This window comes from Hirundo rustica, chromosome 24, assembly GCF_015227805.2.
Source record: "Hirundo rustica isolate bHirRus1 chromosome 24, bHirRus1.pri.v3, whole genome shotgun sequence".
In the NCBI taxonomy this organism is placed as follows: domain Eukaryota; kingdom Metazoa; phylum Chordata; class Aves; order Passeriformes; family Hirundinidae; genus Hirundo; species Hirundo rustica.
In genome coordinates this window covers 807360-823760 of record NC_053473.1, presented here as the reverse complement: position 1 = coordinate 823760, position 16401 = coordinate 807360, and the positions used below count along the sequence as shown (strand labels likewise).

General features: G+C 56.2%; 1 protein-coding gene across 1 annotated transcript; it reads left to right on the top strand.

Annotated features, from left to right (window-relative positions):
* Nucleotides 1–11: 11 nt before the first annotated feature.
* Nucleotides 12–15229, top strand: CSRP1 (cysteine and glycine rich protein 1). The gene is made up of 6 exons (XM_040085463.2): nucleotides 12–157; nucleotides 6755–6867; nucleotides 11092–11260; nucleotides 11628–11754; nucleotides 13470–13563; nucleotides 13833–15229. The coding sequence occupies exons 2-6, from the start codon at nucleotides 6756–6758 to the stop codon at nucleotides 13907–13909; spliced, it is 579 nt and encodes a 192-aa protein (XP_039941397.1). The 5' UTR covers nucleotides 12–157; nucleotide 6755; the 3' UTR covers nucleotides 13910–15229.
* The last annotated feature ends 1172 nt before the right edge of the window (nucleotides 15230–16401 follow it).

Genomic DNA, 16401 nt, shown 5'->3' with positions numbered 1-16401 from the left:
CCCGCCCTGCCCCGCCAGCGACAAAAGCGCCGAGCGGCCGCCGGCGCCAGCGCGGATCCCGACACCGGCACCGGCACCGAGACCGACCCCGGATTTGATACCGACCCCGGCGCCGGCACCGATACCGGATTTAACACCGTCCCCGGCCCGGCCGCAGGTGGGTGCGGGGCCGAGGCGGCCGCCGGGTCGCGCCGAGTGCAGCGGAGCCGCCTTCCCTGCCGTGCCCGGGGCTGCCTCCATCCCTCCCTCCATCCCTCCCTCCGTCCCCTGAGGATGCCCCATCCCCGCTGCTCCCCAGCCCGGCGGACCGCAGCGGGGGAGATGCGGGGTTGGAGAGGGGCACAGCTCCGCCGTGTGCCCCTGGGGTGGGCACGGGAGCGGTGGAACCCCCGGGGCTGCTCCCGATGCCGGAGCAGCCGCACACATGGCGGGATGCGGAAGCCAAAGCTCTTGCATCAGATCGGCTGAACTCTGCACAGCTCATTTCCAGGGAGCCTGAGGCAGCTCAGCTGCGGGCTCAGGTCAGTTCCCAGAGGAGATTTGCACTGCTGTGCTCCAGGCTGGGCACAGGCTCGAGCGCAGCTCCAGGTGCTGCTTTCCAACCTTCAGAGCCCTCAGCCCGTGGGAGGTGGTTCAGGAGCGCTGGGCAAAAGCCTCGGATTCTGACAAGTCCCTGTATCAGATCTTGTGTCTCTCCCTGCGTGAGAAGGGATCGCTGCTAAAATAGTATGAGGGGTGAGGCTGGCTTTGGGCGCTGCTCCTCCTGGCTCTAGAGCTTGGGGAAGGGTGAGAGGAGACGTCCTGCAAGGAGCAACTGTGGTCATTTGGTCTGTTCCTGCTGAAGCAGAGGAGCCTGAGGTCAGAGCTCCCCGGGCTCTGCAGCTTTCTCCCGAGTGGCAGCAGAGGGACAGGTTCAATCTCTGACCTCTGTGAGCAGGGACAGGACCCCAGGGAATGGCTGGAGCTGTGCCAGGGCAGGGTTAGGCTGGATATCAAGGAAAAGTTCTTCCCCCAGAGGTGCTGTGCACTGCCCAGGCTCCCCAGGGAACGGGCACAGCTCCGAGGCTGCCAGAGCTCCAGGAGTGTTTGGACAATGCTCTCGGAGATGCACAGGGTGGGATTGTTGTCTGTGCAGGGACGGGGGTTGGATATAATCTTTGTGGATCAATTCCAGCTCAGTATGTTCTGTTATTCTGCTGGGGGTGAGGCTGGCAAGGTTCACTGTGCCCTGGGGAGGATTCAGCCCTTCCCAAGGAGCTCAGGGCCGCTGCTGCACAGACAGCTCTGGGCTGTGCTGCTCCAGTGGGTCACTGGCTCTGTGCCAGCCTGTGCTGTCCCCATGGATCGGGGCTCTTCAGCTTGGATGGCAGTGCCTGAGCGCTGCCACAGAGCAGCTGAGCTCAGCTCCCTGCTCTGGGAGGCGGCACCAAGTGGAGAGGATGAGACAAACTGGGGCATTTCAGGGCTTTGGGGAAGCTCAAGTGAGCTCAGTCCAATGATGGATCTTGATCCCTGTGAGAGTCAGGAGCTTTTCTTAAGCACCCCCTGAAAATCCTGCTGCTTTTGTTCTGGATCAAGTTGGGATTTTCATGGAGGACGCTGCTTCCAAGGAGCTTTTATAAGCCAAGCTTGGGAGCAGTGCAGGCAGAGGCCCATGGCTGTGAGAGCTGTGGCTGGCCGGTGGCTCAGCACCGTGCTGGCCTCTCTCAGGCCCCTTTTCTGCACAGCCAACCTGTGGCTGCCTTGGCAGCAGAATCATTTGACTGCTGGTGGAGTCAAGCCTGACTGCTCTTGGAGTCATGGAGTAGATCAGCCACATGTGAGCATCACTCTGGAGCTCACAGCCTTCTGACTTCCTTCCCTTCTATCCCAGCAAAGCCCTCAGTGGCGTCTGATGTGATCCAGCTGCATCTTCTGGGGCAGTTCTGTGATTTCTCCCTGGTAATCCCCAGTGTTTTTCCATGTCTCTGAGCTCACCAGCCTCAGGTCCCCATTCTCTTGCTCACCAGTTCAACATCACTGGGTCACACATAACTTTTGCTTATCCTTGTTTATGCTGTGGGTGACCCAGAGTCTCCTCATGTCACTGCTCCTCTCAGCTCATGGCACAGCAGAGGACAAGGGGACAGTTCTAGCTTGCCCCTTGTAAGGCTGTTCCCACCTGTGCCCAGGTGATGGGAAAACTGCAGTGTGACAGTTCCTGTTTGCCTGGGGCAGAGTCCCCCATGGGTCTGACTGCAGGTGCCAGTGCTGAGCACCTGGTGCCACGGCCTGGGGCTTTGGCAGGGGATGTTCCGTGGTGAATCCCTGGAAGCTGGTTCCTCTCTGCTCTGCCCATGTCTCATCAGTCTGAGTCCCTCTTGCTTCAAATTTCTGTCCATTTTATGGCCATGCCAGCTGCTGTCTAAACTGGAAGGCATTACTCAGACCCCAGGGCTTGGGGCTCCTGCTGTGGCTGCTTCCCCTTTGACTCTTTCCTTTGCCAGGGCATGAATTAATTCTGCATGGACTGCTGTGAACACGCTTAGGAGTGAATTTTGTGCAGCACTGATGGTGCTCTTCTGTCATTCACTTGTTTTAATGCTCTCGTTGAGAAAAAAAAAAGAACTTTTTGCATGGGTCAGCACAAGTCTGCTGTTCCTCAGTGATCTCCAAGCACAAAGTGATTGCTCTGCAATTAATTACTGTAGGATTTTAGTAGGGAACAGACATGGGAAGGTTTTCCAGCTATTGAAGAAGGTTGGATTGTTGAGCTGACATCCTGGTGGCTGCAGGGATGTTCCTCAGAGTGTGATGGCATAGGACCTGCCCTGCCCTGAGCACTCCCATGGCCATGGAGATGCATCCACACAGCCACAGGCTCCTGCAGTTCCACCCAGCTGCTCTCAGGAGGGCAGGGTGGAGGGTGTCAGCTTCAGGGGCAGTGACAGCAACACACTGACCTTTTAACCCACTCAGAAAAGAGGATGACTGTTTTTATGGTGCCTGATGTCTGCATTAGCTCACTGCTTCCCCTTTTAGCCAGTGATGACATCCCAAAGCACCAGTACATACTGGTTCTGTACTGGTTTATGCCTGGTTGTTCAATGTAGCTTACACTGTCTCCCAGACTGGTGCAACGCAACATCTCTGAAACGTACATGGGTCTGAGCCCGTATTTCATAGAACCAAAGGCAGGTTTGGGTTGGAAGGACCGTGAAGGTTACCCAGTGCCACCCCCTGGCACAGGCAGGGGCACCTTCCACTATCTCAGGTTACTCCAAGCTCCATCCAAGCTGATCTTTTCCAGAGAGCTGGACTGCTGCAACATCAGACTCTGAAACTGGGCTTAATCTCCAGTAAGTGTCAGCCTTGAGTGGTTCTGCACAAGCCTCCCCTGTGTCCGTGCTCCCCGTGCTGCAGCTACTGCTAAAGGAGGGGATCTTGGTTTGGGGGCCTCTTCCCTTATCTGTAGTGGAGGATGGAGTGGCTCCAGGGGCAAGCCCTGTTTGGCACTGAGGGTGGTGTTTGTATGGCTCTGGTTATGTTTGCTGGGAGTTGTGGAGCTGCAGGAGGAAGGAGAATAGTCTTGCTTTTATGGGTGTCTCCCTTGCCTGTGCTCAGTGAGGTCACTGGCTGCAGGACTATCACCCGTTCCTTATTTTGCTTGGGGCCCAGAGTGACTTGGAGAAGTGTGACTGTGGTCACCAAGTGCTGCAATTGGACAAAATATGCAAAGTATTCTGAAAATAATACTGAAGTGGTTGCAAACACTCTGACATATCTTAAAGTGGCCATTACTTAGGGAACTGGGAGGATGGATCTGTCTGGATGGCAGTTGTGAAGATGTTGCTGGTCAGGTTCAGGCATGCAGAGCAGTGTTTTCCTATTCCTTTTTTTTGCTGCTGATGGCAGCCTATAGCACCAATTTGGTCTCTGCTGGGCTCACAGCATGTGGGGGTGTGTTGTGGACTAACAGGGAATTCTCAGCAACTTAAATCTTATCTCAGGCTTTCTCTGTGTCCAGCTGTGAGCCCTCCCATGGATCCCCAGGACAAACTAATTTCCATGGTCTCTCCCCTCAGAAGATCCATCCTGGTGTGTGCCAGGAGGTTTTGCTGGGATGTGGCTTTGCTGGGGCTGTGTTTGTGTTTCATGGTGGGAGTCATCTGCTCAAATCACCTGGCATCATTTAAACTGAGTGGAGGCACTTGCAGCCTTCCCATGGTGGATTGAGGAAAATCAGCAGCAAAAGGGCTTGGACTCCTCTTGTGGCAAGTGTCAGGTGAACTTCACCCAGAAGCAGTTTTTCTCCTCCTTTAGGCTTCCAGGCAGCTCAGGGGAAAGTGTCCCCACTGCTAATCTCTTGGCTTGGGCAATCCCTGATGTTTAGGACAAAGTCTTTTCCTTCACTGCTGCTGCTCTGAAGGGAACAAAATGTGCTGTGGAGGCAAAGAGGAGCAGCTGGTCCCAAACCATGGGGTGCACTTGTGGATGCCCTGGCTCTGGAGCAGGGAGGGCTGGCAAGATGCTGCCCCCAAAAGTAGGGCTGAGGAATCCCAGAGATGGGGTCTGCCAGCTGTGGTGGATGGAAAGGGGTGGGGGACCTAGAAAAATTGTAGCCAGTGATGTGTCATTCCTGATGTGGGGTCTGACACAGATGTGGGGTCTGCCTTTACACATGTATGTAAAGGGGCTGGTGGGCTCCCACACCATGCAGGGCTCAGGGGCTGTCAGGGGTGCTGCTGGATGTTTCTGCCCTCCAAGGAAACTCCTGAACCAGGTCAAGCCTTCCTCCTGATCGAGGGGAAAAACAGGATCTGGAGAGAAACAGCCTGTGTCCTTTTAAGGCAATCCAAAGGCTGGGACTGGAAGAACCAGGCTGAAAGGGAGGGATTTGGCAGAGTGGGAAGCCCGGCCTGCAGGGCCTTTGGAAAAGAGACTCCCAGCTGCTGTGATCACACCCCAAACACGGCTCCCAGCATCCCGGGAAGCAGCACTGCTCTCCAGCCCCTGCTTCCAGCACCCTCCACTTCTCTGTCTGTCCTGCTCTGAGACCCTCTAGGCATGTGGGAGCTGTGGCCAGGATAAAGTGGGGTCAGCAAGTCAGTTCTGACCCCTGCCTGGGTAACCGGGCTGGGATCAGTTTCCCTTTTCCTGACAAAATACTCTCACACAGGGAAGATCTCGAGTTCCCCATGACCTGGGAGGTGCAGGGATCTTGCTGTGCCTGTAAAGCCCTTCATGCTCCCCCATCTCTGATGTTTGTACAGCTCCCAGTCCTGCTGGGTTTAGCACCCACCTTTCCAGCTGGGAGAGCCACTGGGATTGGAGTCCCAGGGATGGGGCTTCAGCTGCCTGAGGTGACCCAGGATCTGCTGCAAGGGGGGACTCCAAGCTTCTGGTGTGCCCTGGCAGACCCAGGTCCCTTCCTCATCTCCACACAGCTGAGCTGAGGGAGATGATGAGATCCTACACATGTGGTGGGCTGGCAAATCTTGTACTCTGAAAATGGGGTTTGGTTTTGGGGACTTTGTCCTGCTGCTTTAGCTGTTCAGGGGTCAGGCAGCACATGGTGACTTCTGCTGCCTGTCCCCAGATGGGAACAGGATGGGGAATTACAGAGGTGTTGATGGAAGGAGGCCCCTGGAGACCTCTCATGCTGCAGCTTGTGCCTATTGACTTTGCTTGTATCACTAGGCCCCTCCAAAAAGTGTTTTATTGTCTTAGTAGCAAGCCCAGCTTGCTGTTTCATCCTCCTTAGCTTCCTCTTGGCCACACTCAATCAGCCTGGCTCCCTCAGAATCTCCTTACAGGACTTTGTTGTGTGAGTGTCTCAAGCTTTATGTTGACCTGGTCTTCACAAGGGTCAGGGCCCCTCTGGGCTGGAGCTCTGCTGCTTGTGTAAGCAGCTCACAGTATTTTGGGGTTATCTGCAAATCTAGGGGCCTCTTGACAATGTCTCATCAGACACAGTTCAGGAAAGAGAAGAGGAATAGAAGCATTTATAGCCTGCTGAGGACCTGGGTGGTGGCTTAGGCTGGTGCTCAGGTCTTTGCCCTGCACTGTCTTCTTGATTTCAGATTCTCCAGGCTCTGCCTGCAGTCCTGGAGGAGACTGAGTTATTGGGGTGCAGGGGGTGCCTGGGAGGGGTTGGCCAGGCAAGGCAGAGCCGATGGTGCTGTGGACATGTGCCAGAGCCTGGGGTTTGGTGGTGTTAGGGGTCAGCTCCTGCCCTTGGAGCAGCCTTGACCATCCCCTGCCCTGCAGTGGCTGAGATGGAAGCGTTGGTCGGGGAGGAGAAGCTGGGACTGTGTCCAGGGGTGTGGCAGCTGTCACTCCAGTGCCAAGGCTCAGTCACAATCACCCTGGCCATGGCGTGGGGTGACAGGAGGGCTGTGACCTGAGGAGGTGCCTGGCTAACTCTATGAGCACCGTCTCCCAGCATTGTACTGCTTCCTCCTTTTTCCTGGCGCTGGCAGAAGCTGTGTGGTCCCACGGCTCCAAGGATTTCTGCTGCTCCTGGCAGACAGGACCAGTGGTCCCTGGGAGGCAGCTGGCACTGCTGGCTGCTGGGTCCCTGAGTTCTGCTGATTCTGCTCCTCACCAGCCCTGCAGTCTGTGCTCCCTGCAGACACTGTGGGTGCAAACACTGTGGGTGCTTTCTGCACGTGTGGATGTGGTAAAGCTGCTGGAGCTCCAGTGCCTGCTCCGGCTGCCCCATCCTGGCCCCGCAGAGCCCTGCCCCTGTTCCTGACTGTGCTTTCCCCTGCAGGATGCCAAACTGGGGAGGAGGGAAGAAGTGTGGGGTGTGCCAGAAGGCCGTCTACTTCGCTGAGGAGGTGCAGTGTGAAGGCAACAGCTTCCACAAGTCCTGCTTCTTGTGCAGTGAGTACCATGCCTTCCCTGACCCCCTCTCTGCTTCCTGGGCAAGGGCTCCTCAGGATCTCTCCAAACCCCCCAGCATGGCAGGAACATGGATCATCCCAGGACACATGGGCTGTCCAAGGTATTGGGGTGACCTCAGCCAGCACCCATGCAAAGACAGTCTGTCCCTACTCCGTGGAAAGGCCAGGCTGGTCCTTTGGTGTGTCCAGATATTAAGGATTGGAGCATGAGACAGGGCCTCTCCCAGCAGTGGTGGCAGGAGGTGGCACATCTCATGCAATGCTCGGAGATGGGGCTGGCTTTAGCCTTCTAAGTGGCTTTGCCACATTGAAAGGTGGTTGAGCCTGGGGAAATGGCATGGAATCTCCTCATATCTGAGGGGATAATGGGAAGGAGATGTGGTCCTGTCCTGGGCCTTGTTTTGATAGAAAGCCTCCTGAGAAGAGCTGAAGCATCACCCCCAGCCTGTCTGCAGATCCACTCTTGCTGAGGGTGTCTCTGGTGGATGTTTGGACCCAAGTGTCACCTCCAGGGAGGGACAGAAGAACAGGATCTGGCTGCAAGTGATCCAGTGCCGAGCTCCCTTCCTCTGCCTCCTCTGAAGGATCCTACAAATACTGCTGGGATCCTGCTGCAAGTCCCCAGACACCCTTCCCTGCCTTTGGGGATCACAGGGCTGGTGGTGTTGCACTGCTGAGGGCAGCTCCTTAAACCCGGGGTGTCCAGCGGGGCTGCAGGATGTTTGAATCAAAAGATAAACAGTGTCCTCAGCCTGTGTGGTACCAGACCACTGTCCTCCTGTGCCTGGAGACTGTCACACATCAGAACCAGTGATACTCCTGTGCCTGCAGGAGATGGGGCTTAAAGCAACCTGGTCTAGTGGAAGGTGTCCCTGCCCATGGCAGGGAGGAGGACAAAATGAGTTTTAAGGTCCCTTCCCCCCCAAACCTGTCTGGAATTCCGTGGACAGGAGCACACATGTTGCCTGTGTCTGCTGATGGCTCCTCAAGGTGTTGCATCTGCCACAGAGCAGTAGAAGTGCATCTCCAGGGTGCCCTTGCAGCATGGCCCCACTGAGGTTTAATGTTTCCTCAGCTGGTCCCAGTGCCCTGTTCCCAGTCTCACCATCCCATCACAGCAGGGATCTTTTCCATAGGGACAGCAAGCAGAGGTGGGATGTGGAAACAGGCACCCTCTGGAACTGATCTCTTCCAGCAGGGAAACTCCAGTGACCTCATGGGATGATCCCTGCCGTGCTCCTGTGTCCACCTCACCTGTCTGCTGGATGCTTCTTGTCCAGCCTGCCTGGGATGCAGCACGTACAGCTGGGTCCAGAAGGGAGAGAGGCAGAGGGAGGCTGTTGCTGTGTCTGTGCTCCCTGCAGTGTGGAGGGTGGCCAGCCTGGCTGGGAGCTCCCATTTGTGGGAGTTTCCAGGCTGCAAACTCGCTTTGGCTGGTAGGGCTCAGCAGGGGAGTTGTAGAGGCTTTTCCTGGACAGGACAAGGGTGGCAGGCTGGGTTCCTATGGCAGCTGCGCTGCAGAAGGAAATCCTGTTTGTTCTGTGGCCTCAGATAAAGAGGGTGGGGAATGTTGCCCTCACCCCTTGTGCACACAGCTGGTTTCCAGGGAAAGCTGCTGCCATGGGATGCTGGCACCCAGCGGGTAGGGCAGGCCTCCAGGAACCAGGAAATGAGGCTAAAGGTGTTGCTTCCAGGTGGGAATACATGGCCAGAGTGAGGAAGAAGGTCCCCCGTGTGCATTTATGGAGGAAAGTGCCCAGGGAGTGGTCTGAGCTCGGGGCTGCTGTCCCTGCACTTGACAGGCATTTGTTACACCACTGCACAGGTACCCAGCAGCTCTGCCTGTCCTGCCTGTGGCTTCCCAGCTCAGGCTGTGGCTCGTGTGCCAGCCCCCCCTGCTGCTCCCTCTTCCACCGTGCTGCGTTTGGGCCCCATCAAGGAACTTGAAACCATTATCTTTAGGGGAGAATAACAAATACTTCAACCAGTTCTGCCAAAAACATCATCTAAAAGGAGCCAAGCCTACCACAGTGCATTAGAGCTCAGGGAGCAACTTGGTGATTGACTCCTGGCCGTGATCCAGCTGCCTGGGTAGTGCAGCAGAAAGGAGCTGGAATGAGCCCCTTGGCCTTGGAAAGCAGAGGCAGCTCTTGTGTAATTGTTTTGTGGAACAGCTCAGCTGCTCTTAGGAAAACAAAGCGTCCTTAACTCTGAGAGTGCAGTGCACTGGAATTTCTGCAATGCACAAACCCGGGGGCTGGGTAAAACATTTTTCTGTTTCCTCTCAAAGCTCTATGAGTACAGGTGAGGAACTGTGAAGGCTTGGGCTGGAGCTCCAAATCCATCGAGATCCCACTGAGATCATACACTTCTACCCAGGGACAAAGCTTATGGCAATGCCCTTTGAAATGCCAGTGAAAGTGCCCAAATTCCTTCCTGATGGCCTGAGCAGTGTCACACCAGGGCAGTGCAGAGATCCCAGCAGCTGCCCATGAGCTTGGCAGCTTTGGAGCCAGTACCAGCTCTGGTCTCTCCCAGCTGGGATCCATTCTCCATCTTCAGCTTCTGCTGTGGTGGGAGTGTGTAGCCAGGAGAGGATTCTGCCAGAGCCTCCTTAGATGGCAGGACATGCTTCCCTTTCCTCCTCCTTGTCCCAGCAGAGGCACACGGGGTTCTCCTGGCTGTATTTAGTCATGGAAGCGCTGCCTTCTGCCCCTGCTCAGTTTGTGCTGCTCCGAGGGGAGCCAGAGCAAACTCTGCTCTGTTTGCATTCCTGTGATATTGGCAAAGGCCAAGAAACTGCTCTGCTGGCCAAGAAGCTGCTGGAAGCCTCGACATTTAAGGCGTGGAAAGCAGGATGGAGGAAGCTGTGTGGCAGCTGCAGCCGGATCTGTTTGGGGCTGGCTGCCAGCGCTGCAGACTCTGCCCTGGGAGCTGGGATCCTGCATGGGACATGTAAACACTGGACATCACCTGGAGTTTGGGTGCTGGTGGCCTTCTGCTGGTCGGGGTGTCTTCCTGAGTGTCTCAGGAAGGGCTGGGAAGGGACGTGGCAGCTGTGAGCAGAGCTGGGACAGGAGCTGGTACTTCCAGGACCTTAAGAGGGTTTATGAAAGAGAGGTTGAGTGACTTGTTACACAGGCAGATAATGACAGGGCAAGGGAGGATGTTTTTAAACTGAAAAAGGAGCAATCTAGATTAGATGCAATGGAGAAAGTTAGATTAGATATAAGGAAGTAATTCGTTACTCAGAGGGCGGTTGGGCATTGCTTCCCAGAGAAGCTATGGGTGCTCCATCCTTGGAAGCGTTCAAGACCAGGTTGGACAGGGGTTGGAGCAACCTGGGATAATGGAAGGTGTCCATGGCAGAGGGCTGGAATCAGATAATCTGAATTGAAGGTCCCCTCCACCCTAAACCAGTTTGTGATTCTATGGAAACCTAAAAATCAGAAGAAGGCCTGAACCCAGCGCCAAGCTCAAGCTCTGGGTGGGCTCAGCAGGGCCCCTGAGCCTGGCTGCCATCTCCTCCTGTCCTATCTTACATCCCACATTGACCCCCCAGGGCTCAAATACCCAGGTGAGTTAGTGTTCCTCACCTGAGACCCCCCATACACACCCCCAAACTGGGGCAGGACCAAGACTGAGGTGTCAGTTGAGCCTTTTGAGCTCTGGAGAGGTGACTGTGCCCAATGTGTGAAGCCCTTGCAGTGCCTTGGATGTGGTGATGGCCACAGGACTGCTCTTGGATGGCTCTTGGTCCTTCCAAACACCAAGAAAATCACATTTGCTCACAATTCTTTGCCCCAAGTGCTCACTGCTGTGGATTTGCAGTGGACAAGGTGTGGGGCCAGCCCATCCATCCCCAGGCTTGAGAATCCTGCAGTGATTCACAGGGAAAATTCACCCCATGGTTTAAGTGCAGCTGCAGGAGAGCAGCACACAGAGGGTTAACAGAGCTTTCCTTCCCTTGGTGTCAACCCTGTTGGCTTTGGTGGTTGCTTCCTTTTAAAGCCAGACTCTGCTCTTGTTGTGATCCTTATCTGCCCTGGTTTGCATGTGCTCCCTGCAGCTGGATCCTGGCGAGGGTTTCCCTGCTCCTTGACAGCTGAGCTGTGCTGTCCCTGTGAGGGCTTGTTTTCCCCAGCTAATTAATTAGTGAGCTCTGGCCCCAGGGGCTGATGCCACACCCTCCCCTCTGTTCTAGTGGTCTGTAAGAAGAATTTGGACAGCACCACTGTGGCCGTGCACGGTGAGGAGATCTACTGCAAGTCCTGCTACGGGAAGAAGTACGGCCCTAAGGGCTACGGCTACGGGCAGGGAGCAGGGACCCTGAGCACTGACAAGGGCGAGTCCCTGGGAATCAAATATGAAGAGTGAGTTTGAGCCTTGTTTTCGACTCCGGGGCTGTGGGCACCTTCTCCCCACACCTGTCCTGTGGTGCTTGGCTGTGCAGCCTGTGCTGAGCTCCCAGCAGTGTCCCTGGGCTCCCTGGCCCCTCTGCCCCTCCAGGGAATCCCGCTGAGCCCTGTTTGCTGGGTGGGATGGGATGGGACACGTCCCCATTGCCTGAGCACGCTGCCCACCCCCTCCCAGCACACAGCCCTTAGGCTGAACTTTCCATAGGGCTCAACAACACATTGTTCCTGAAGTTCCCTTATGAACTGGGCTGGGATTTGGGACCCCGTAGTTCTTCCTGCTCCCTCTAGCATCCCTGATCGTGAGCTCCCTGCCACTCCACAGGGGCCAGCCCCACCGACCCCCCAACCCCAATGCAGCCAGGATGGCCCAGAAGGTGGGAGGAGCTGACGGGTGCCCCCGCTGCGGCCAGGCCGTGTACGCGGCCGAGAAGGTCATCGGAGCTGGGAAGGTAAGAGGGGATGGTGGGCACGGGGCACAGGGGGCTGCATGGCAGGGACACCTTCACAGAGGGTCTAGACCTGCCCTCAGCCAGGGCTGGGCTTGGGTCCAGTGGCCGTGTTCGCTTAGAAGCCTGGCATCAAAAGGGGATCTTGGCATGTCTGGAAGCCAGGCTCTCACAGACTTGTAGATGGGCAAGAAATACATTTTATATTAAATATTTACAGCCCTGCTCGGCAGAGCCCACGGTGGACATCCTGAGGAGGATGAGCAGTGACATGTGCCATGGCCAGTGTCACTGTTAACTGAAAAGTGCAACCTTCTGCCCTCTGTGCCACAGGCCAGGACGCTGCGGCCGGAATTTGGGGCAGGCAGTGAATTCCAGTGGTCAGCATTGCCCAGGCCACGCAGGGCGTTGGAGCTGTGGGCATGGCTTTGGTGAATGTTCCTGGGGCTGTTCTGGTGGTAGCTGGGTCAGCTCAGGGTTTGGTGTGAAGGTCACTGTCACAGCCCTGGCATTCCCTGTGCCAAGGTCATCCCTTCACCAGGGTTCTTTGCACCCTGAGCTGTCACCTGGTCCCAGCCCAGCTCCTCTGCAAGGCCTGGGGACCCTTTTTGCCCTGCCAGCCCTTGGACTCCAGATGAAGTCCCTGCCTGGAGCTGCCCTCCCCACAAGGTCAGGCACATGCAGAACGTCTCAGGGGCACCAGGCCAGGCTGCTTGGCTTTGTGCCATGGGGTCAGGGTGGCCATGCTGGGACAGCCTCACCAGTCATGAGATATCACTCCCTGACCTGGCTGGGCTCTGTCCTCCTGGGGCTTTCTGCTTGTCCTGCATCCCCAGAACAAGGAGAGAGGTGAACAGAAAGGGCCCCTCAGCATCATCACCCCCAGCTGGCTTGTGATGGACACGCCGAGGCTCAGAAGCTGAATTTACCCTTAAAACCATGGTCTGCTTCCTCGTCAGCTTCTGGCCCCAGTGTTTACAGGGAACCAAAGTTGGTGGAACAATTACATTGAAGCAGACCCAGAGAGGATTCCAGAGCATGTATTTCATGTGCTAATGTTTGCTGGATGACTCCATCCAATACCTCCTCCTCCAGCCCCTGAATTTCACATTTTCTTCCAAAAAAGGTTTCATGTTTTCCCAAGTGTTTGTTTAAATTCCTCGGTGAGCAGTTCTGGCTACTTAAGGTCTGCCTGAAGGCTGTGAGTTCATTTATCTCCAGGGGACTGCTGGAACCATGGGGGGTTATTTTTAAACACTGTCTGGTTTTGGCATTTTTCCTGTTTGCTGCCTTCCTTGGAGCTGTGATTGTGTGGGGCAGTTGCACCCTTGCTGCCATCCCAGCCTAACACCCAGCAGCCGTGGGTCTCGGCTGGACAATGGGGGGCATTTATCTCGCTGGTTAAGAGAGGACAGTCCCCGAAGAAGAGGGGATTGCTCCTTACAAATTATTGTAGAAATTACTGCACAAATTACTTCTACGAGTGTGGGCGAAAGGTCTCCAAAACTAGATCAGCCTAGGAGCAGTGACCACACCTGGTGTTTCCGCTGGATTTTCCCTGTGGGGCTGGCAGTGCTTTCCAGGGAAAAAGCTTTTATCCCGTTCAGAGCTCTTAGCCAGCCCCTTTGGATCAGAAGCAGAGCAGGGAGACTGGTAGGTACCAGAGCCTGGCTGCCCTGTCCCTGTGGTCTGACCAAGGCTCTGCTCCTGTCCCGCAGTCCTGGCACAAGTCCTGCTTCCGCTGTGCCAAGTGTGGCAAAAGCCTGGAGTCCACCACCCTGGCAGACAAAGATGGGGAGATCTACTGCAAAGGTGAGCCCTGCTGGCTTGTCCTGGGCTCTGAGGGGTGGGGGTGAAGACCCCTGTGCAGGGACCCAGGGGAGGATGGAGGTCGGGGAAGGGGTGGCCCAGCAGCTGCTTTCGGGGACTGACTGTGCCAGCCACCGAGCTGAGCCAGGAAATTCTCCCTGTTTACCCAACAAATCTGGCAAACCTTGTCCTGTCCCAAGGCAGGGTGTGCCCCTTGGGGAGGACCCGCTCCTGTGCCAGCCTCACCCGCGTCTCCTTTCCGTCCTCTGCAGGTTGTTACGCCAAGAACTTCGGTCCCAAGGGCTTTGGCTTCGGGCAGGGCGCCGGGGCACTGATCCACTCACAGTGAGCTCCAGGGCCCGTCCCGTGCTGCCCGCTCGCCCCACGCCGCAGTGAGCGCCCCACTGTCACCCCCAGCCACCGCTGCTTCGCAGCACCCGCCCCTCCCGCCTGCCCCGGCGCTCCCAGAGCCGGGGGGCCAGCGCTGTCCCCGTGGGCTCCTGCTGGGGCAGGTGGCACGGGGGGGGCACTCCCTCGCACGGCAGCGAGGCCCCAGCGCCCGAGCCCTGCTCCGCGTCGCCCGTCCCGCCGTGACACCGAGCAAGCAATAAAACATCAGAGACGTCAATGCTCGCCCAGGCCTGGCCCTGCCACTCTTTCGCTGTCTGGGGCTGATGACTGGCACTGGGGGCCCGGAGCTGGGGAGGTGTTTGCAGTCCTGGCTTGTAATTAAAGCCCAATGGCAGGAATGTGTCGGTGCAGTCAGACACGGCCCAGCTGTGGCCAGCTGAGCTCTGCAGCTCGGCTGGGATGGGCTCCCCCTCTGCTCCCACCGAGAATCAGCATGGAATGGTTTGGATTGGAGGAGACCTTAAAGCTCTTGTTCCACCTTCTGCTGGCCCAGGTTGCTCCAAGCCATGTCGTTGAACACTTCCAGGGATGGGGATAGCTTCCAAAAGCAGAGGTTGATGCTGGGAGGCCAGGGACAGCCCTTCTGGGGTGTGTTGGTAGCACCACACGTGTGTTCAACCTCTCAAAACCCCTATCAGTGCTTTTAGGTGGCACCTCTCCAAGCGGGCATGCCCAGCAGTGCCAAGTAATTAACAGCTTTTCACCTACTCCCTGCTTTTTTAGCAGCTTGTGGATCATTAAGCCTCCTGTTTGGCAGCTGCCCAGTTTTAATTGGTTTCCATCTAAACTCTTCACTGCCTTTCTGTGATTCTCCTGTTGGACCGGTGGGACAGACTCGGATCAGCCTCACTGCAGCTCAGAGTTAGGGACTCCACAGGGAATTGAGTTCTGGGTTTTTTAAAGTTATAAACATTGTGGTTGAGCAAATGAGATGGGGAGTGTTCTGAGAAGCACAACAGAGGCAGAAATCCCTTTTTGGGGCAGGACTTGGGCTCCTTCATCAACTTAAGTGCTTTCTCCTGTTGATCACACCCTCGGTTTTACATGGTGTTTTCAAAGTGGAGATGGGAGTTAAGTCTTTGCCCCTCTAGGTTCTAGCAGGACCCACTGCTCTGGGCTGTGTGGTGGCTGTGATGAGGGGTCTAGTGGCACTTGGTGTGAGGGGCAGAGGGCCTAGGCTCAGGTAGGGTTGGGAGCTGCAGCACAGAGGGCTCAGGTACCACCCTGGTGTGGTGACCCACTTGGCAGAGACCCTGCTGCTCCCATGGAGGTGGGGGGCAGGGGTGGGGCAGTTCTGGAAGCTCCTAAGAGATGGGGGGCTCAGGAAGCTGCTGCAGAGGTGTGAGCTGGGGTTGCTGCAGGGATGGAGGGGTCAGGGGCTTCTCCTTTCTCTGTGAGTGTGCAGGGGATGCTGTCCTGCTGCTGCTGTGACATCCCAGCTGGATGTGCCCCAGATGGGATCAGGTAGTGCTGGTTGGTCAATAAAGCTACAGTGAGTCTTTATTTAGTCCCTTCCTCATACAGCTGTAGAGCTTCTGTCAAAGAGAGGGGAGGAGCAGGAGCCCCTCTGCTTCTGGAGCCAGGCTGGGAGAGCTGGGGATGTCACCTGGAGAAAGCTCCAGGGAGAACTTGGAGCCCCTTCCAGAGCCTAAAGGGGCTCCAGGAGAGCTGGAGAGGGACCTTGGACAAGGGCCTGGAGGGACAGGACAAGGGGGAATGGCTTGCACTGCTGGAGGACAGAGTTAGATGGGATATTGCTAAGGAATTCTTCCCTCTGAGGGTGGCGTGGCCCTGGCACAGAGTGCCCAGAGGAGCTGTGGCTGCCCCTGGATCCCTGGAAGTGTCCAAAACCAGGCTGGACAGGGTTTGGAGCAACCTGGGATAGTGGAAGGTGTCCCTGCCTGTGGAAGGAGCTGGTTCTAAACCTTTCAAGCCAAACCAGTCTGTGGTTCTATGAGGTACTCACGTTTCACATGTGGTGGACCCCAGAGAGGCCAATTCTACTGGAGGCCTGGTGAAAGCCAGGAGGAAATGCTGGATTTGGATTTTGGAGGGCCACATAAAGATGTAGGTTAGAAGGGACCAGCAGAAGACTTAACTGCAAGCTCCTGCTGAAGGCAGGGCTCCGAAGGTCAGGTTGATCAGAGCATTTGGTATCCACTCAGGTATGGAACCCTCTGAGGATGGAGGTCCCACCACTGTGGATCTTGTCACAGCATTGTGCCACACAACACTTAAAAAGGTTGTTTCATCGCTGGTTGGACCCTGGCACAGCTCCCAGGGCAGTGGTGGAGTCACCATCCCTGGGGATGTTCAAGAGACCTGTGGATGTGGCACATGGGGACGGGTTAGTGGTGAACATGGCAGTGCTGGGGGAGTGGTTGGAGCTGACGATCTTGTGACCTGGGAGGGCTTTTGCAGCATTAATGA

Excerpts from the sequence above, each read along its gene's own strand:
- CSRP1 (XM_040085463.2), top strand. The coding sequence starts at position 6,756 with ATGCCAAACTGGGGAGGAGGGAAGAAGTGTGGGGTGTGCCAGAAGGCC. Across the intron at positions 6,868-11,091 it reads CAAGTCCTGCTTCTTGTGCA|TGGTCTGTAAGAAGAATTTG; the intron begins GTGAGTACCATG and ends CCTCTGTTCTAG. Across the intron at positions 11,755-13,469 it reads AGGTCATCGGAGCTGGGAAG|TCCTGGCACAAGTCCTGCTT; the intron begins GTAAGAGGGGAT and ends CCTGTCCCGCAG.